This window comes from Diabrotica undecimpunctata, chromosome 4, assembly GCF_040954645.1.
Source record: "Diabrotica undecimpunctata isolate CICGRU chromosome 4, icDiaUnde3, whole genome shotgun sequence".
NCBI lineage: Eukaryota > Metazoa > Arthropoda > Insecta > Coleoptera > Chrysomelidae > Diabrotica > Diabrotica undecimpunctata.
The window spans coordinates 109236571-109259141 of NC_092806.1; the positions used below are offsets into that span (position 1 = coordinate 109236571).

At 33.8% G+C, this 22571-nt stretch overlaps 1 protein-coding gene across 1 annotated transcript; it reads left to right on the plus strand.

Annotated features, from left to right (window-relative positions):
* Nucleotides 1-17413: 17413 nt before the first annotated feature.
* Nucleotides 17414-22549, plus strand: LOC140438887 (uncharacterized). The gene has a single exon (XM_072528525.1). It carries the CDS (start codon nt 17414-17416, stop codon nt 22547-22549), a length of 5136 nt encoding a protein of 1711 aa, XP_072384626.1.
* Nucleotides 22550-22571: the final 22 nt, after the last annotated feature.

A 22571-nucleotide genomic window follows, 5' to 3' on the forward strand; every position in this document is an offset into this window, starting at 1 on the left:
TGCAATTACCCGAGGCAGAAGGGAAAGAAATAAAAGGTAGAATTTACGAAGTAGTCCTGACGCAATTTATGACCTGACGAAATACGACCTGACACAGAGATAACAAAAGTAATGTTGGAAACAGCGGGGATGAAAAATTAAAGGTAGGATACTATGGGATAGTGCTAGAAGTACATGTATACATGACGTAGATGCAACAAGATGGAGAATATCAAGGACTGGGTAAGAAATATAAAAGTAGAATGGAACGATCACATAAGTCGAATGACATTAAATAGAGTAGTAAAGACGGCAGGAGACGGTTCTTCAATAGGAAGACGATCAATAAGAAGAGTTCCCTAATAGAAAGACGATCACTAAGAAGAACACGTAAACGATGGATCTGCAGTTCACTGGAGACACATTAAATAGACAGAGTCATGTCTACATAAAAGTAAGAAGAAAAAGAAGAAGAAAAAGACTTGGTTATTTCTGTGTTTGATCTCTTTATCGAAGTTGCCGTGATTAATTATGTGTATTCCTAGATATTTATACATTATTCAGTTAGTTGGTGTTGCTCTTACAAAATTATATTTTGTTGTTCTCCTCCTATATACACGTTTTTTGACATTTACTTTTAATCACCATTTCTGAGATTCCTGAATAAGTTTGCATGTCATATATTTGAGATCTTCCTATTCCTAAACCCAGACTATTTAGTCGTCTACAAAGCATAGTGTGTACAATGTGGTGTGGTTTAGGAATTCCCATACCACTAAATTTTCTTTTACACGTCTTCAGCGGTTACTTTAAGTGGATCTTAAACAAAATCGGGGACAGACAGCACCCTTGTTCGAGTTCTTTGTCCACCATAAACCCTTAAGATATATCTTGGTCTATCTTTATTTTGTTCATGTTGTTTTTATAGAGTTTTTTCACTGCCTTGATTCAGGTTATGTTATTGTTTATTTTTTTTCTAAAGCTTTCTGTTTTTTTTTGTGGTAGACTGTCGTATGCTTTTTAAAGATCTACGTATAGGAGGTGTATTGTTAACCTCCATGCTGTTTTTTTATGTTGGGTAATCGTTAAAAGATTGTCAATAGTCGATCTACCTGCTCTGAAGCCAACCTGTTCTTCGTCCTTCATATTACTGTATTCTCCCTTTGTATTAAAATGCCACAAGAAAATAGCTTTAGAACAATATGGCATATGAATGAATCCGACATATAATATTTGTAATGTGAAAGGGGGGAGTCAACCTATATGATCCCTACACATCAAATGAATAAGAAAATTATTGTCAAAAAGCTGCATTTAAAAGATTGGATTTATCAGATCGGATAATTGCATTTGAGACCCTTAATAATCGAACAGAAACTAAAAGAGTAAGGGTGGATTAAAGAATAAGAATATACTTCACTTTGATACCTATTGGAGAAAAGCTTAACATCACTTAACAAGTACCAACCTCTTAATTGTGCCGCCGCCCCTGGTTCTAAAAGTAGTCCATTCTAGCAGTCAGTTGACTCTATATATCCATTTATCGAAGTAATCGTTCGGAAATTGGAAAAATAGTCTTTGTACGAAATCCGCGTACAACTTCATTTTGAAGTACGAGAGAATTGCTTACTGCGAATAAGAGGCTACAGACTGAAAAGTAGCAAGTAGTAATAGAAATGGATTTTTGTAGAAACTTTTAAAATAACTACTTCAACAGTTCTAGTTTTAGATGCGGATTTATTTAGACATTTTTATAACTCTAGTGATTGAGATTCTCTCGAAACTTTATGAAATGAGTACAAAAGATGTATTGTTGAATCAACTTTTTCAAAGTCATTCAATTCTTAAATTAAATGAAAAAGTTACTCTATAAACTATTCGCAAATGTAGGTTACAACAACTCACATTTATCTATATAAGTATAAGTAGGTATATTATCAAAGTCTTGCTAGAAAATAGTTTAGATGGTTATTTTTAAGAATTTATATCAGATAATTTGAAAATAGTTTAACTAAAAGGTTCAAAGAAAAATAAGAAATGTTCAGTCACTAAATCACTAATATATTATAAGTAACAACTTCAATAATATTTGTTACTTAACTGACCATTGTACAATTGATCTGTTAGTTGAAATAGGCTCTCAGGAAATGCTGTCTTCTATATTTTTTTATAGAATTTCTTCCGGTTTCTTTAAAATATCAACTCAATCAGACATCAGACAAGTTCCATTTGTGCTTTGACTTAAATTGATCCCGTGTTTGTATAAAATTTCAGGTAAAAGTTACTCATTTCAGGAAAGAAGATTTTATTGAATTTTATTGGATTATATAACTCATATGTTTCATATACAGTGCGGTGTACTATTACAAAATTTTGTTGTGGTCTCTTACCGAGTCACTGAAGATGTCTACACAATATGTTTATATATCGCATAGAAATAATAGTTAAGTATATATTATAGATTGGGCTGCTAAAAGTACGTGAATATTAAGTGGGTACATAAAAAGTTGACGTGAATAGTACATGATATGTTGTAAACATAAATTGTTCCAATAATATAACAATAAAACACTAAAAACTTAGTTTTCAAAACTTTCACAAAATGTATCATAAATTATTATCACTACAGCTGTTTTGGCAGAGTACCTGTCCCAAGTGATCTATTTTTGGTATGTATTTACTGTTGGTGTAGGATGGGATGGGACTTTTAAGTCTGATAATTTTTAAATCTAAAAAAGTTATGGATTCATTTTGTTCTGTTTCGATAATAAATTCAATATCACTATGGGTAAATTAATATAAGATAAAAATTGGTTAAGTTGCCTGTTAGTTCCTGTAAAACATACTAGTACATCGTCTACGTATCTTCATCAATTTAGAAACTGTTTGGATACGGGATGTTTTGAAATCTTTGTCTCTAAATGATCTACAAAAATATCTAATAGCAATGGGCTTATAGGATTACCCATTATAAGTCCTGTTGTTTGTATATATTTGATTATTAAATTCAAAGTAGTCCTGCTTTATGGAAATTTCAAGAAGATGTGAAATTTCAGATGTAGTGTTATGATCTAAAAGATTTTTTACTAGAACAAAAGTTTCTGTAGGAGAAATACTAGGAAAAAGATTTTTACATCAAATGAAATTAACCTGGAGTTTTTAGGTAATTGAAAATGTTATATTTTATTAACTGATTCTATTGTATTTGTTACGGTAAATTCAGGTGTTTTAAAATAATTTCTAAGAGTTTTTGAAAGTTTATATGACGTATATCATTTGACGTAAAAAATCTTTTTTCTAGTATTCATCCTACAGAAACTTTTGTTCTAGTCAAAAACCTTTTAGACCATAATATTACAAATCCAATCATTACATATGAAATGTTACATCTTCTTGAAATTTGCATAAATCAGGACTACTTTGAATTTAATAATCAAATATATACAAATAACAGTGCAAAACAACAAAAAAAAAACAAAAGGTAATCCCCTAATCCCATTGCTATCAGATATTGTTTTGGATCATCTAGAAACAAAGATTTCAAAACATCCCGTATTCAAACAGTTTTTATATTGGTGAAGAATAAAATCAATTCATAGTTTTTTAGATTTAAAAATTATTAGACTTGAAAACAAACATGAGTTCTAAGTATTTCATAAACCTACCCATACTGACACGACTATACACAATTCATCGTCCCATCCTACACAACATAAATTGACAGCCTACCATAGCTTGTTACATAAATTAATAGAAATTCCGATGTCAAAATACAACTTTGAGATAGAATTAAATATCATTAAGCAAATAGCAGTAAACAATGGGTACAACGAACAAACAATTAATAAAATTTTAAGACTAAAACTACATTGAGAAAACATTGTAAACACAAGAAAACATTGAAATTAGTATTTTCACGACTAGAGAAAAAACCCAGTATCTTCTGCTCTATTACATAATATACAGTTCTATCACAGGATTTTCGCTGGGTTATGACCTGGGAGGCTTTGTGATCTAGAGGTGGATCAATTTTCCTGCCGAATTTTAACTTCCGTATGCCATGATTTGTAACTGATTACACTTTACTTGTATTGCCCATGATAGCTTTACTAGAGATGTCATCAGGGACCTTTAATGCAGTGGTTTCTCGTTGCCTTCTGCATTCTGATGCCATTGACCACTTTCTTGGTTTTTCTGCCTTCGAGACCAATTTCTCAGGAAAACAAAGTATCCTTCCACTTACCAACTCATCCGGTCGAATCTGATGAGTAAATGTTGGATTACTTATCACAGCAAACATTTGGTACAAACAGAAACACTATAATGTGTAACGTATCTTGTCTGTATGGGAAGTAGGGCATTGAAATAAAAATAGAAAATCCAGGTTCAAGTCGGTTGAATTGTCGGAGTCGAAATTGAAACGTACAATCGTACGAACATGAGAGAATTTGGTACTAAAAGAAAGAGGAAAAAATAAGGACGCCATCTAGTTTTTTGTCAATGGACATGAGGAAAACATAATACTTAACGTATGAGAAGATTGGCTTAAGAAAAATAAAAAATATAGGCTAAACTTCTTTAAAAAAACAAACGTTTTGAAAAAAAATAAACAAACACACTTACCTTGTATTATCGCTCTACATTTCTATCTGATTAGAGATTATTGGAGAGTATTACGCAAAAAAAGGCTACAAATTAACAAGTTTTAGTACTTAAGACTTCAACCAGATAAAAGTTTTAAGGAATATCAACATCTTAGCAAAATAAACATAAATAAACAAAGCGAAAAAAATTTACAAATTTGGACAAATCAGGTATTAAACAAATACCCTTAAATTATATGGAATACTGTGTAAAGCGGTAAGATGAATTTAAATAGTAAAATTTAGCAAAAGTAGAATTGAAATGTCATCAGTTTTGGACATTTAATAAACAAAGCAGAATATTTTGGTTTGTGCTCTGCAAAATGTCTTATAAAATTGATATTCGTCGAGGTGTTTATAATATGGTTGGGCGAATGTCGAAACGAGATATTGTTAATATTTATCGAGATCAAAACATAAGCAAATCGGCAATTTATCGCACAATCAGAGAATGTGAAGAAGTGATAACTTGTGTAAAAGTGTTAACTTGCGTAAAAGTGGCCGACCGTGGATTTTGAACCATATAAGAGATGCAAGACTGATTGAAGCAGCTAAGAACAAAATTGGGGTCTCACGGTGAAAACTGGCCAGAAGATTTCATGTTGGAAAGACTACTGTATACAGGACCCTATCGAGTAACAATATTATCTACCGAAAAAGAAGGAAAGCTCCAAAATACACAGAGGATCAATTAGAGAGAATTCCGAGATGGTACCGCGCGTTAAGGCGAGTGCATTTCGTCAACAAATTGATCGTGATGGACGATGAAAAATATTTTACTTTGTCCAACTCTGAGATGAAGGGTAACGATGGGTTTTACAAGAACGATTAAGAAAATGTACCTGATGAAATAAAATTCAAAAGTAAGAAAAAATTTGAGGACAAAATTTTGATATGGTGTGCAATTTCTGAGGCTGGCTTTATCTCACAGCCCTACATTGGTATTGTTCGAGGCGAAGCCTTAAACGCAAATATTTATATTCAAAGATGTCTCTCTAAATTGCTTCAGTTTGTGAACACACATCATGCAAATGATCAAATAGTCTTTTGGCCAGCTCTTGCTTTATGTCATTACGCGGGGATCACAAGGGACTGGTACGAAACTAACAACATTACCTTTATACCGAAAGCAGACAATCCCCCCAACCTACCTCAGGCTCGTCCAGTTGAAGAGTTCTGGGCAATATTAAGTCAGAAAGTCTATAATAACGGATGGGAAACACAAAATCAGGAACAGTTAAGACGCCGCATATATACAAAAATTAGAGAAATTGACGCCGAGGTCGTCCAAAGGATGATGCAACGTGTCAGGGGAATTATTAGGCAAATCGAAAATAACGGTCCCTCGTCTGTCATTTGAATTTTGATTTATAATAAGGATAGTTAAGTTAAATTGTTGAATAATTTAATAAAAATATAAGATTATTTTGGTCAGAGTTATATGCTTTTGAAATTTTTCCCAAAACTTTAGGACCATACGTTACAAACTATTAATTAACAAACAAACTTTTATGTTGTGCACAAAAAAAAACTAAAGATCATTATGGACTTTTAAAAAAAATTTAAGGGGCATACCCTATATAGAAAACTGGTACTACCCTGAACTAACAACGGAGGTAATATAAGTTACAAATGAATTCAGATTTATTTTTCCTATTCACCAGACAGAAAACATCTGCGATCACATCTTGAACATCCGTACAAGTTTTAAAATTTGTTTCAACTTATGAAATGTAGAAAGATTTTTATTTTTTTCATGCGTAATTATCTAGGCGGATCCAAGATCAAACGAAAGAGCAATTTGGTTATTATAAACAGACTCCAAAATATTTAGATTATCAATCTTAGAAACGCAGATATTAACAATCTTTTCGGTTTTTATGATATAGAGAAAGAAAAGAAAATGTTAAAACTATTCGAAAAGTATCAAAATTATGCCCCACGCCATAGGAGCATCCTTAAAAATGCTTTAAAAAATTGTTAACCTGTAATTTTCCATAACAAGGATCCTTCCTTGCTTTCCTTAGTCAGTTGATGTAACGACTCTTGATACTTGCGTATACAGAATGCTAAAACAATAAATTATTGTTATTTAATTTGGCTTATGTAATAAAACTTAAGGTATATGTGTATTTTGTTGCGGTAAGGGAGAGGGGGGTAAGTTGTTACATAATTGATTCTATTATTTATTTGGGCAATAGTAGATCTTTTATATGAAAACTAAAATCGGATTAAGGTAGTTGATACATTTACACAAATAATGTTAATTTTAATTTATTTAAAAAATCATATTTAACATTTTGTTATTATCAATTTAACTTAACTTGTAAATTGTAACAACATACCCCACTATGAGGCAAATTGTTACAGTCCATGGGGTAAGATGTTACAATAGAAAAAAAAATTCTAAAAACTTCCCACAACATTATTTAGTGGTCACAGAAAGAACCCTTGCTTAGCTACAAAAAATATTATAAACATAACACAAAATAAAATAAAATAAAAAATGAAAATCTGAACAAACCTGTTTACAAGAATGTTAAACTAGTCACTATCGGACGAGCAGTGAATACAAATATAAAAATCATCGTCTTTTCCAAAAGCAATATGTGCCCACTTTTGACACACAATGCACCGAATCCATTCTTCATTTTTGGACTTCGAAAATGGAGCTAAACATACCAGACACGTCGATTCCTCATCCTCTTCCGAGCTTTCAGAATCTGATTTTTTGAAGGTGTTTTTGGTAATGACGGTCCGTTTCTTACATTTTTTAACAGTAGTTTTTACCTTGTTTCTTGATTCACCTGATATGTTTCTTTTGGTTGCCCCCACATTTTTTTTCTTTGTCTTGCCTTTTCTTCCTCCTCCAAAACTGATTTAATGGGATTATCAGTCAAAACAGCGGAAGTTCTTTTCTTCCGACCCCCTTTGGATTTCCTTGGCATTGCTTTTGGATAAGGCTTTAACTCCTGGGGCGTTATATGAGTAGGTGAATCGACAGGTTCATTTATCGCCAAGTTAAAATCTGTGCTTGTAGAAGGTTGCTGTTGGGAAGGAGTTCTATGTGTTTCGGTGCCAATAGGTGCCGGATCTATGACTACTGTTGCGTTTATATTTTCTGTTATTGGCCTATTTGTTACCTCTGCAGGCAAGAATTCATCATCTTGAAAAATTTCTCTGTTGTTTGGGCAAATTCCTGTCACACTAAATCCTTTTTGTATATTGAGAGGTGTAACAGCAAGAGGAAATGAATCTTCAAGAACGATAGGTATATCGTAAATGTTCATTACTTTACCGGGATTAGATCTTAACCATGCATCTGCAGCACTATTAAAATATCTTTTAAGTGGGCCAAATACCGTCCTATCAAGCGGCTGCAACTTGTGGCGGGAAACTTAAAAGAACCACTCCATTTTCTTTGCAAAAATTCAACACGGGAATAGACAAATGAGACTCGTGATTATCTAATACCATCAAAACGGGTTTCTCTTTGCTACATCGTACAAACTGGACGAAATGTTTCATAAACAACAAAAAGTTATCACATGTCATCCATCCAGAGGAATGAGACGCACCTACACAACCAGGAGGTCCATTGGCTACCATAACATCTTTGAATTTCTTTCTCGGAAATATTAAAAATGGAGGTACAAAATTTCCAGTTGCGTTGACAGCTAATGCCAAGGTAACAAGTTGACTTCTTTCTCCAGATGTGATAGCACCTACCTGCTTAGTTCCCCTTTTTGCAATGATTTTTGTAGGCCTTTGGACAGTTGTAAGTCCAGTTTCGTCCATATTGTACACTTCTTGGAGCTCAAATTTATATTTATCATAAACTTCGCCGAGATTGTGAAAAAACTGTGACACATTATGACGATTAAACGCGGTAGCTCGACCCATACTAGTAGCTTCAGGTGTCCGGACTGATAAAGTTCGATGCCTCTTCAAAAATCCATATAGCCAGTCTCTGGAAGCTATTTCATTAACCTTCCAATTTTCCGGAACAGATATTTGGTTGGCTGTTGCATATTGAAATGCAAATTTTCGCAAATCAGAAGTTGTAAGACCGTAATAAATTTTAGCAGAATGCTCAGTATATTCAGCAAGTTCCTCTTCTTCAGCATTGTTAAATATTTTTCTGGCCGTAGCGTAACCGACTAAGTTCTTGTTACTGTTTTCAGCACCTAAGTTTGATTTTCTTTTCATATAGCGGTGCAATGTCATAAAATTAACTCCATAGCGAGTAGCAGCATCCCTAATTGACAAGTGTTCTTGTAAAACCGATTGCGCCGCCCTTTCAAATTGTTCGGTTGGAATAATACCCCTTGTGGTTTTCTTGGTATACGTTCGCACCATGTTAAGCTATCTGAAAACAACCAAAACAATTTGATGATAGAAAAATTTAATAAAACCTAATCTGTGTTTCTAACATGCTTTGCGAAAATAAATGTAGGTAGGTATGCTATTCATTACAAACAAATTACTATCTACAAAATATGTCTGATCATAATATTGGATTTTTAGTGAAATCATAAATTATGGTAACCATATTGTAACCATTGTAGGTATTTCGATATATTCTTACATTAACGTGTTCGGGGCAAGTTGTTACAGTAACAACCTGGCCCCAGATTATTGTAACAACTGGCCCCACGTGTACGAAATGAGGTTAAGTCAACGTTTTTTGGTAAATATTGAGAATCAATTACTAACAATAGCATGCCAATAACGAGAAATATATACGCTTCAAAACTATATAATACACATATTTATACTACTTACCAATTTCTCACAAATAAAAAAAAAAGCCACCTGATAACGGTACAGTTTTAGACCCGAAACCACATTCTAAGCAATAACACTATGATGGATGTCTGACTTGAGTATCAATATCCGTTCACAGATGATGGGTCGGTTGACCCAACTTTCCATAAAATATCGGCAACTCATGATACTTGTTGCTTTTTAAAATAATTGTGTAACAACTTGCCCGTGTAACAACTTGCCCCCCTCTCCCCTATATACTGTATTTAATAAACGTATACATATATTTATGTATATGCAAATCTTATCCTTAATCTTATGAGTAGAAATCAAGGAATTTTCAACCCATTCTGGTTTTTTCCTATGTTACCTGTCAAATAATTCCCTAAAACTTACGACGTAATAACCAGATCTATACGAATTTAGAGAAGGAACAAAATTGTGTGAAAAGTGGAAACAGAATTGAGCAATGTTCGTTGAAGCTTTGCATTTACAAAGGGGGAACACTTCCTTTTTGGAGTTTAATCAGAAAAAAACTGAGTTAAGGATGAAAACGAGACAAGCCAAATCTCTGAGTTGTTGTTAATATTTTTCCGGCTTTTGAAATTTGCTTATCAAATAAGAAATCTTGAATGTTAGGTCGGGGCTATAAAATTGATTAAATTTTTTATACAATGTGAAGTTTATAGACTTATACAGATTTTGTTAAATGCTTGGCGATTCAAATCCAAATTTTTAATTAATGGAAATTTAATGTAAACAAACTTTCTTTTATTGTCCAGATCGAACAATTAGCTGATATTATGGTGTTAATATTTACATTTCATATTTTCAAATTATCTAAACAAGGTATACTTTCACAAAAAATGTAACTGATTTCTGATAAAAGAACTGCATGATCTATCACACAGTTATCGAATAATTAAGTATACATGGTATTCAACACAGCAATTATTATTATCGAATTATATTTTTATATAGATGTAAAAGTAAATGGCGAATCTGAAAACAGTCATAGTCACAAAAATGATTTAATTTTTTTTATGACATAATCATAGGCGGAAAAATTGAGATCCTATCTTCAACTACACACAACCAAACTTATATGTAATCGCTATGTATTTTTAACCAATATTAATTTTTTTTTGTAAAAATTTGTTATTGTTGCGGGGAATAAAGGTTTTTATTGAAAATTAACGTTATACATTATTTGCTTTAGTTGTACATTAAACGAAAATAAATAAACTTACTTTTGCATTCAAAAACGAAAATATGCATAATGTGGGGTTAACACAGGCGAAAAGGGGAAAGATTATTGGTCTCGTGGAATAAGGAATGTCTCAGAGGAACATAGTGGCAGTGGTAGGCATAACACAGGACGTTGTGCTACGCCTACCACTACCAAAAACTTGTGCTAGGTATCAGGAATTAGTAACGATTAAGAATAGACTAAGACAAAGTGGCCAAAAAGTAACAATGGCTAGCCACGATCGCTTCATTGGTCAATTAGCTACAAGACACCCAACAATTTTTCACCACACCTCCGAAGGCAATTTTTGGAAGCTACAGGATTGTTTCAGTTAAAATAATAAGAAAAAGACTTCGTATCCAAAGACTATACAGCAGTAAACAGTTACAGGTTCCCGAATGATCTAGACAGCTCAATATTGATGGCTTAAATTGGAGTCTTTAACACCAAAACTGGAACATTAGAAATTAGCAAAATGTGACATTTTCAGTCGAAACTGGAATTTGTGAAAAATCAGATGATGGACGAATTCGTGTACTTAGAGAGCGAAGAAGACAAGTAAAAACAGAAATTTGCAGGTCTGTTCACGGATATATAGGACAAAGTGTCATGTTCTAAGAAGGCATAATGATCAGTAAAAAAACTTTTTTAATTTTCATTAACCAACTTTGACAGCTCGTATGTATTTTGATTTGGTTCTAGAAACCATAGTTAGGCTCTGGATAGGTGCAATGGGAGAAAATTAAATTTTTATACATGATAATACGCCTGCACATACCAGTAGAGTGATTATAGACTTTTTTGAAGCAGAAGATATCACTGTTCTGGAGTGACCTGCTTGCTCGCCCGACCTTAGCCCTATAGAGCAATTGTGGGATATGCTTAAAGAAGAATTAGAGCTCACCGGGAGAATCCAAAAAACACTGCATAGCTAGTACAATCTGCTCTTAAAGAATCGAACAAGCTGTCACCACAAAATATTGACAATTTGTTTAGGAACATACCCACGCAAATTGAAGCTTGCATAAGGGTTAGGGGTGGTTACACTGACTACTAAAAAAACACAAAAAAAAATAAAAACAATTTAAACATTAGTCGTTTCACATTGAAATTTTTTATGTTATTAATCTTAAAACAAGCGGTTTCAGTTTATTAATTCAAAAGTTTATCGTTTTCTTTAATTTTTATGTATTGGTGTTTAAATTGCTTTAAAATAATAAATATTCTTTGTATGTTGGTTTTTTTTAATTCGTATGAAATAATAAGAAATACCCCATGATTCCATATGTCTTTGGTTATGTATAAACATTTAATTAAGATTTCAATAGTTATGTAGTGTTTTTATACCGCCATTTATAAAATATTTAATTTATTCACACCCAATTTACAATTTGAAAAAACTCTAAACTGAAAAAACTATAAAAAATGTAGCATAGCTACATTATTATTAACAACGTATTATTTTATTTATTGCAGAAAAAATTTAGTGTATATTTAGACTAAACAAATTATTATTCATTAGAATTTAAATGAACAAATTTTCAACAATTTTTATAGTAATAAATAAAGTTTGACTTACATAAATTTCATTGTTAAAAAATTATTTGCTTCTTTTTTTGATGCATCATCTTTGGATAATATCATGTATCATAACGTATGGTCCTAAAGTTTTGGGAAAAATTTCAAAAGCATATAACTCTGACCACAATAATCTTATATTTTTATTAAATTATTCAACAATTTAACTTAACTATCCTTATTATAAATCAAAATTCAAATGACATACAAGGGACCATTATTTTCGATTTGCCTAATAATTCCCCTGACACGTTGCATCATCCTTTGGACGACCTCGGCGTCAATTTCTCTAATTTTTGTATATATGGGGCGTCTTAACTGTTCCTAATTTTGTGCTTCCCATCCGTTATTATAGACTTTCCGACTTAATATTGCCCAGAACTCTTCAATTGGACGAGCCTGAGGTAGGTTGGGGGGATTGTCTGCTTTCGGTACAAAGGTAATGTTATTAGTTTCATACCAGTCCCTTGTGATCCTCGCGTAATGACATGAAGCAAGATCTGGCCAAAAGACTATTTGATCATTTGCATGATGTGTGTTCACAAACTGAAGCAATTTAGAGAGACATCTTTGAATATAAATATTTGCGTTTAAGGCTTCGCCTCGAACAACACCAATGTAGGGCTGTGAGATAAAGCCAGCCTCAGAAATTGCACACCATACCAAAATTTTGTCCTCAAATTTTTTCTTACTTTTGAATTTAATTTCATCATGTACATTTTCGTAATCGTTCGTGTAAAACCCATCGTTACCCTTCATCTCAGGTTTGGACAAAGTAAAATATTTTTCATCGTCCATCACGATCAACTTGTTGACGAAATGCACTCGCCTTAACGCGCGGCAACATCTCGGAATTCTCTCTAATTGATCCTCTGTGCATTTTGGAGCTTTCCTTCTTTTCCCGTAGATAATATTGTTACTCGATAGGGTCCACATGGTATCCCTTCTTCACATTCTCTGATTGTGCGATAAATTGTCGATTTGCTTATGTTTTGATCTCGATAAATATTAACAATATCTCGTTTCGACATTTGCCCAACCATATTATAAACACCTCGACGAATATCAATTTTATAAGACATTTTACAGAGCACAAACCAAAATATTCTGCTTTGTTTATTAAATGTCAATAACTGATGACATTTCAATTCCATGGCCTTCTTTGTTAAATGCATTTTGCTTCTCAATCAGACCAGGTGAAATTTTTCCCAAAACTTTAAGATTGTTTTGTCTTTAAGATTGTAGCATGTTAAATTTCTTGAATTTAGATCTTTTACTGAGACTGTATTTTCAGGACTCTGTCTAGAGATTATTAATTTTTATCGCTTAGAATACGTATGTACAAGTATTTGTACTTAAAAGTCTACCTTTTCGTAATAAATTATGTTTTGGGTCAGAGTATTTTTACGTTCCCATAAACGAATACGTTTTCTTTTAAACCAATTCATTCGAGTATTAATCTCACATAATCCCTTTCAAAATTTTATTGGTTTTGGATCATATTATATAGCTAAAGCGTAAATATTTTCTCAAGGGAACAGGTATTTTGATTAAAACTATACTTTCCCTCCCCAAAAATTAATTAGCTCGGGGTGAATTTATAAAAAAGCCAAAATCCAATTTTAGTTCTCAGTTGCCAGTTGTTATTTGTATATCAATATGCATTCAGACATGTATACTTGTTGTTAAGTTATGATCGAGAAACTAACAATTTTGTGGTAAGTCGTTCACTATTTGTTTTTAATTAATTGCGATATTAAGAGAACTTTTTTTGTATATTTATAGAGTCCGACTGGAAATTCACTTTTTGCCGCTACACATTCACAGACCTGTTTTACTATTTGATTTCTGCCGACGGGATTAACCACAGTTCATTGCTGGTTTACTAGAAAAGGGATTCCGATCAGGTATGATGCAATTGATTACTTTCGACATCTGTTATTCTGTAGGCCAATGGCCCTGCCTTCGAGTGTCAACAACCTTTTACACGAGTGCCATATTTCATATTGATAATGTTTTTTTTTTATAGAGACCTTAGCTTTTATTTGTTTTTTTTTTTTTTTTTTGGCTTAGACTTATCGCCATACAGCCAGACACAAAAGAACTGAGACAGTCATCATTATAATTATTTACCTAAATGCCCTATCAAAATAAAAGATTATTACATCGATATTAGGAGAACAGGGACACACTCTTCTCGCCTAGGGACCTATCAAGGCATTTATTTATATAAGACACAACAACACTAGGTCACGGAGAGGAGGAAGTTATACAAATGGTTTAAAACAAAGGTAACAAGATTAACTAAATAATTTTTAGAGAATTATAATGATAATTTGCTGTCTTTTAAAAATTGAATTAAGGAGTTGTAAATATCTACAGAGCCAAGTGATAATAAATATAGTATATTCCAAGGAGCTGCTATTTTATATTTTAATAAATCATTTATAAGTTTGGATGAGTACACTCTGTTTTTAGAACAACCAAAAAATATATGATCTAAATCACTTTCCTCTCCACAATGCTCACATTTGTCATCATCCAAAACCTTTATTTTAAATAAGTGCTTTGGATAACATGCGTGTCTGAAACGTATTCTAATAATGGAGGTTATGTGCCTCCTGGAAGCTCTAAAAGACTTGTACCAAGGAAATTTGGGAATATCTGGCTGAATTATCGAGTATCTATTTTGGTTCACAAAAGAGTATTCCTTCCACTGGTAGCTCCACTCTCGAAGCAATGTTAACTTGCAAGAAACAATACTGTCAGAAAGCGTTACTTTATGTAGAATACCAGTATCGGATAAAATGCTTTCTGTGGCTAATAGGTCGACATATTCATTATGTTCAAATCCTGCATGTGCTTTAATCCAGAGAAAATGTACATTGATTCCTTTAGTTAAAAGAGTTTGAATAATATGTTTAATTCTATAAATGTATGGGCAGTCTTGTAAGTTAGGTGGTCCACATTTACCAATGGATTTTAACACTGCTAAGGAGTCCGACAGAATTAGAATATGGGCAAACTCAACTTCAGCTACATATAATAAAGCTTCATATATTGCAATAGCCTCTGCTGTATAAATCGAAGTCTCCGGGTTCAGTTTGAATTTCTTTTCTATATGTTCCGATGGTATAAAAAAAGCGCATCCGGTTCCATCTGGAGATTTAGACGCATCTGTATATAGAGTTATTGCCTCTTTGTATTTGCTTGTTAAAGATAGAACAATATTTTTATTTAAATATATATTTTCACTATAATTTGGTACAATAATATCTGTATGTAAAAAGAAAGAAGAGTAATTTTTGAATATATAGTTCGTTCTATCTATATTTTTTAAAAGTGCTATATTTTGATTATACGCTTCGCAAAGTAAGGGAGATTTCTTTTTTTGCCAATATTTATTTGTCAGGTCATGGCAATTCAAAGTGACTATCTTTTCGTATAGAGATGAGTTCAGTAAGTATACTTTCATTAAATATTTTTTGGACAAAAACCTTCGTCTTATATTTAAAGGAGGTTCTAAGGCTTCCAAATATAAAGCTTGTACTGGAGTGGATCTCATGGCTCCTAAACATATTCGTAGGGCTGAGTTCTGTAAAACGTTGATTTTGTTTAGTAGTACATTACTTGCTGATCCATACAAAACACTTCCGTAATCCAAAATAGATCGTATGTAAGCTTTGTAAAATAATAAACTTACTTCAACATCCGATCCACACCAAGTTTTATTAATTGATTTAAGAAAGTTTAATCCCTTATTGCATCTGTTCAACATGTCATCAATATGTAACTTCCAGGTCAATTTCTGGTCGAGTATCATTCCCAGATATTTAATTGTGTTTTTAAGGGAAAATTGGTGCCCACCTAAATTTATTGTACTAGCATTAGGAAAGTTATGTCTGGTAAATAAACAAACTTGTGATTTACTGCAGGATAATTCGAAACCATTTTCTATAAACCATTTTTTATGGAATCCGTACACTTCATTCAGGTTTTCAATGGATTGCTGATATTTTTTGTGTTCTGTATACAAACAGAAATCGTCAGCATATTGTACAATATTAAATGCAATATTAGTAATAGTGATGTTGTGTAGATCTGCTGTGTAAATGTTAAACAAAATAGGACTCAAAACGGAGCCCTGAGGTAATCCTTTGTTATTAAGTCTAGGTCCTATAAGAGTATGATTGTCTTTTAAATAAATTATCCTATTTGTGTACAAGTTCACAACGTTAGAAGCAAACTGCGCTGGAATATGAAAAAAATGTAATCATTTTTTCTTGGAGAATTGTAAGAGATACCGAGTCGTAAGCACCTTCGATGTCTAAAAATAAAGCAGGTACATAACTGTTCCTGGAAAAACTATTCTGAATGTCTACAACAAGTGTTGTTAAGGAATCTAAGGTTCCATAACCTTTCTTAAAGCCATGTTGGTTAGCGGGTAAGGGACTTTGATCCCTTAGCCACCAATCTAACCTAATTTTAATCATCCGTTCAAGAGTCTTCAATATACATGATGTTTGCGCCGCAAACAATTATCTTAGACTTTTTGTACAACCGGCAACAGTGTGCGTGTCTTCACCCAGCAGTGCGCGCACCGAAGAGACGACAAGGGGGAAGAGAGACTACTAGACATCAAGCAGCAAACAGTGAGGCAGTTTCGGTAAAAGACAATAAATTCGTATAAGTTTTCATTTTACAAAAGGCAATGTTTTTGTTTTAAACAGCATTAAAGCCAGTGTTTTACAGTCCACCATAGTTTTAATTTTGCCTAGTTACAATACAATAAACATTATTGGTCCAAACGAGCACGGATGGAACATTTCTTGACGAACTATAGAAAGGCTGAAATTCAAGTTTCTACGGTTGTCGATGCCAAGAAAAACACTTTTTACCGGCAAATTGGTGAGCGATCCTTTTTATCTATTCCAAACAATAACATTTTTTATTATAGCCTCATTAATTTAATTTATTTGTTTTGAAAATAAAGCCATAAATTTAAGTTTGAACTATATTACAGTCACCTCAAATACGATATTTATTTTAAGTAGGTTAAAATTACTGCAAATTCAATATACAGGGTGAATCAATTTTCAACTTAAAATATTTTTTTATTTTCTTTCTTTTCAAACATATCTAGCTAACATTACACTATATTTAAACGATCTTTGGTGGTGTTTGCACTCGATTAAACATGAAAGCAGAACTGAAAAAACTCATATCGCGCCGCACATCGCTAAATTCTAAACTATCAAGCTTTACTAGCATAGTTAACAATATGGCAAATGAGGCAAATATTTCAGAACAGGACATTTTAAAATTAAAATTAAGACTAGAAAAGATAGAACCATTATGTGGGGAATTCGATAGTATTCAAAGCGATATCGATATCAGTGCTGAGGGAGAACTAGAATTACAACAAACTCAGGATAACGAAAGGTTCACTTTCGAAAATAATTATTTCGATTCTGTGGCACTAGCCAAACACTTGATAAGCAAATACGATAATTCAAATTCAAGCAATATTCCTGATAATGACAATATAAATTTGAGTTCTTTGCCTCCAATGCATCTAAAAACATTTAGCGGTAACTACGAGGACTGGATCGAATTCCGCGATACTTACATAGCCATGATACACAGCAATAAAAAATTGGACGATATGAAAAAATATTATTATCTTAAAGGTTCATTAGAAGGTTCCGCGGCACAAGTCATTAAAGAAATTAAATTCGGGGCTTCTTATTACAACAGTGCTTGGAACTCACTATGCGAAAGATACGATAGGGCTAAAATGTTAATTCACAAGCACGTAAAAGCACTTTTTAATATAGAAACAATAAGCAAAGAAACTTCACACAAAATACGAGCATTGGTTGATGAAGTTTCTAATCATTTGCAGGCATTAGAGAATTTAAATAAAAGTACTGACAATTGGGATCTACTCTTGATTCATATGATTACATCTAAATTTGACAACAATATTTTACGTGATTGGGAAAAACATACTAAAGAGATGCAAGACGAAACGTGGAGCGATTTAAAGCGATTTCTAAGAGATCGTGCAGACTATTTAGAAAAAATAGAGGGTAAGATTGAAAAGCAGCCTTCAATACAAGAGAAATCGGGTAAATTCGATGCCAAACAACGGTCTAAAGGGTATGCTCGAAGTTTTACTTCTATAAGCGAGTTTAACGGTACTAGCAAAGGTTGTGTTTTCTGCAAGGGCGATCATTCAATTTATTCCTGTGAGCAATTTCTTAAGCTTTCTATTTTTGAGAGGCGCAATTTTGTCAATAAAGCCAAATTATGTCTAAACTGCTTAAGAACAGGCCATATTCGTTCTAAATGCAAACTAGGGCCTTGCCGAAAATGTAAGCAATGGCACAATACTCTTATTCATGAGGAAATCTCTAGTAATAAACATGAAAACAATGAAACTATAGCAAACAATAACACTTCTCTAACTACCATAACTGCAGTGCCCTCTGTGCAGCAAACAATTTTATCAACTGCCTGTGTAAAAATAGCAGATTCGAGGGGTAAATATCACATTGCGCGTGCGCTTCTAGATTCAGGTTCTCAGAAATCATTCATAACCGAGCGCTTCTTCAATCTCTTAGGTTTTCAGGGTCAAGCTACCAATCTTTCTATCACTGGCATCAGCAATCAGACTTCTTGTTCTTCCAGAAAGTGCAATATATGTATAGAATCACAATATCACTATTTTAAAGCTGATGTTACATTTTTTATTCTAAAGGAAATAACTAGCAATCTACCTGCAACATTTGTCGATAATGAAACCTTGAATATCCCAAGCAATATTATCCTAGCGGATTCTAAGTTTCTCGAATCTAGACCTATTGACATTTTAATTGGGGCAGATCTATTTTGGCAACTATTATGTCCCAACCAAATCAAAATCAACCAGTACGTTTTCCAAGAGACTCATCTAGGATGGGTTGCATCGGGTCAGGTCGGCCTCTCTAGTTTAAACAATATCAGATGCCACCTCAGCACTAGTATTAATTTGGATTTGCAAATGCAATTAGCAAAATTTTGGGAATTGGAGGAATGCCAATCTACGAAGATTCTCTCCACTGAAGAGCAATTTTGTGAAGAGCACTTCAAGGAAAATACACGTCGTAACGAGAACGGTCGATTTATTGTGCGTCTTCCATTAAAGCAGTCACCAGAATCACTAGGTGAATCCAAGGTTCAAGCAGAACAGAGATTCTACAGCCTTGAAAGAAAACTAAAAAGAAATCTATCATTCCGTGAATTGTACGTTCAGTTCATGCAAGAATACCAAGAGCTTAATCACATGACTGCGATAGAAGAAAACGATTATCCTCATCCTGTATACTATATGCCACATCATGGAGTGCTTCGTGAACAAAGTTTGACTACCAAACTACGAGTAGTATTTGACTGTTCAGCACCGACCACATCAGGGTTGTCTTTGAACCATATTCAATGCGTCGGGCCTACCTTACAGGATGATCTATTTTCAATACTAATTAGATTTCGTCAGCACCGATATGTCGTAACAGCGGACATCGAGAAAATGTATCGCATGATTACTGTTGACGATGAGTGCAAAAACTTACAAAGAATATTATGGAGGGACGATCCTTCCGAACCAATAAAAACATTTGTTCTAAACACCGTTACATACGGACAAGCATGTGCGTCTTACTTAGCAATAAGATGTCTCATCCAACTCGCCACAGACAATGAAAAAACTTTTCCCGAGATAGCGGAAATTATTCTGCGCGATTTCTACGTTGACGATATGCTTACTGGAGCAGACACTATTGAAAACGCCCAACATATCTGTCAAACCGTCTCAAACATTTTAAAGGCAGGTTGTTTTAATCTACGAAAATGGTATTCTAATGACAATAAAGTATTAGATGGCTTGCAGCATTCAAACGATGCATGTATTTTGAAGTTTGATCCAGAAGAAAAGGCAAAAACGCTTGGACTAACATGGTCATGTAATGCGGATTTACTACATTTTGAGGTGGAAACACTACCCATCAATAAAATTCCTACGAAGCGATCTGTTCTTTCTTCAATATCCAAGATTTTTGATCCATTAGGACTTTTAGGTCCATGCACAGTGTTAGCCAAAACTATAATGCAAAAACTTTGGCTCGAGAAGATTTCTTGGGATGCACCCATTCCAAACGATTTAGCAGAACGTTGGATTAAATTCCAATCTGAATTAGCCCAGCTTAGTCAAGTCAATCTTCCTAGGCATGCCATATGCAAGAATTACAAATACATTGAAATTCATGGATTTGCCGATAGCTCTAGTATTGCATATGGGGCGTGCATTTATTTGCGTAGTCTAGATCATGACAATCAGGTCCACATTCATTTACTTTGCTCCAAGTCAAAGGTAGCTCCAATAAAAACAATTAGTATCCCTAGGTTAGAGCTTTGCGGAGCACTTTTGTTAGCACGTTTATTCAATAAAGTGAAGCAATCTTTGAGAATAACAATAAACGAAACTATTTTATGGTCGGATTCTACTATAGTACTATCCTGGATTCGCACCAGTCCAAATTTACTGAACACATTCGTCAGTAATCGAGTATCCGAAATTCAATCTCTCACTTCCAATTGCAAATGGCGACACGTATCATCACGTGATAATCCATGTGACATCTTGTCCAGAGGTCTATTTCCCAGCCATATTTTGAATCACGAGATATGGTGGTCAGGTCCTCCATGGCTTCAGTTGAATGAATCCTCTTGGCCCACCTCAAAGTTCGACTATATTTTAGACCTACCAGAATTAAAGCAACAGAATTTCACTCATTTGGCCACTGCCTCAAAGTTATTTCCATTTGAGCGCTTTTCACGTCTTAGTCATTTAAAAAGAGTGGTTGCTGTGTGTTTTCGTTTCAAATCAAATTCTCTGCGCTCAGATAAGGAGAAAAGATCTCTTAATAAATTTCCTATTTCCATTGACGAATTAGATCAAGCTTTTCATTCATTAATTCGAATGTCACAAAAGGAATCTTTCTCAAATGAAATTGAACTCTTAACCAATAACAAATCAATAATTAAGGGCAAACTAGCTAGTCTAAACCCATTTTTGGACGATAAAGGACTTCTGCGGGTAGGCGGTCGTCTGATCAATTCTTCCTATGAATTTAATAAAATTCATCCTATCGTTTTAGACTCAAAGCAAAAGTTTTGTCAGCTTCTTTTTCAATTTGAGCACTATAGATTAATGCATCTTGGTCCTCAGGGTTTGTTAGCCACTATCCGAGAACAATTCTGGCCCATCGGGGGCAGAAGACTCGCTAGGTCAACAGTTAAATCGTGCCTCACTTGTTTTCGATTTAATCCAAAGACCATACAACCTATGATGGGTAACTTACCTAAGGAGCGCCTCAATTTGTCTAGTCCTTTTAGCTATACCGGAGTAGATTATGCTGGACCTTTCAATATCAAAACGCACAAGGGGCGTGGTGGTTCTATAATTAAAGGTTACATCAGCTTGTTTATCTGCTTCACTACAAAGGCGGTGCATATGGAACTTGTTTCAAGTCTTTCAGCAAACGAATTTTTACTTGCTCTTCGTAGATTTGTTGCACGGAGGGGCAAGCCTATAAAGATATTTTCCGACAACGGAACTAATTTTGTTGGGGCATTTAAAGAGTTAGGTACTTTTCTTTCTAATAATGAACTAACCTTGCAGAAAGCATATACTCAAGAAGCTATTTCATGGCATTTCAACCCACCGTATTCACCACATATGGGCGGAATCTGGGAAGCGGGTGTTAAGAGTTGTAAGCACCATTTAAAGAGAGTTCTTCAAAACACTCATTTTACATTTGAGGAATTCAATACTATGTTAAATCAAATTGAGGCTATATTAAATTCCCGTCCGCTCTGTCCGCTATCATCCGATCCATCCGACTATACTCCATTAACTCCTGCTTATTTTTTAATTGGTCGACCATTGGTTGCATGTCCAGACCGCAACATTACTGAAGAAAGGGTAAACCGTCTTACCAGATATCAGCACATCCAGTTATTGTGTCAGCATTTTTGGCGACGTTGGAGTCTCGAATACATAGCCGAACTTCAATACAGAACCAAGTGGAAAACCAACCATGGCAGCCTATCTGAGGGTTCTCTTGTTTTACTCAAGTCGGACAATACTCTACCTACTCAATGGCGTTTAGGTCGCATCGTTCATATTTTCAAAGGCTCTGATAACGTCGCAAGAGTAGCATCAATCAAGACCCAAGATGGAATCGTTAAGCGGAGCTTTACGAAAATTTGTCCATTACCAATTGAAAGCTAAGGCCCTTTGCTTTCAAGGCCGG

Coding starts and splice junctions, on each gene's coding strand:
- LOC140438887 (XM_072528525.1), top strand. CDS start 17,414: ATGAAAGCAGAACTGAAAAAACTCATATCGCGCCGCACATCGCTAAAT.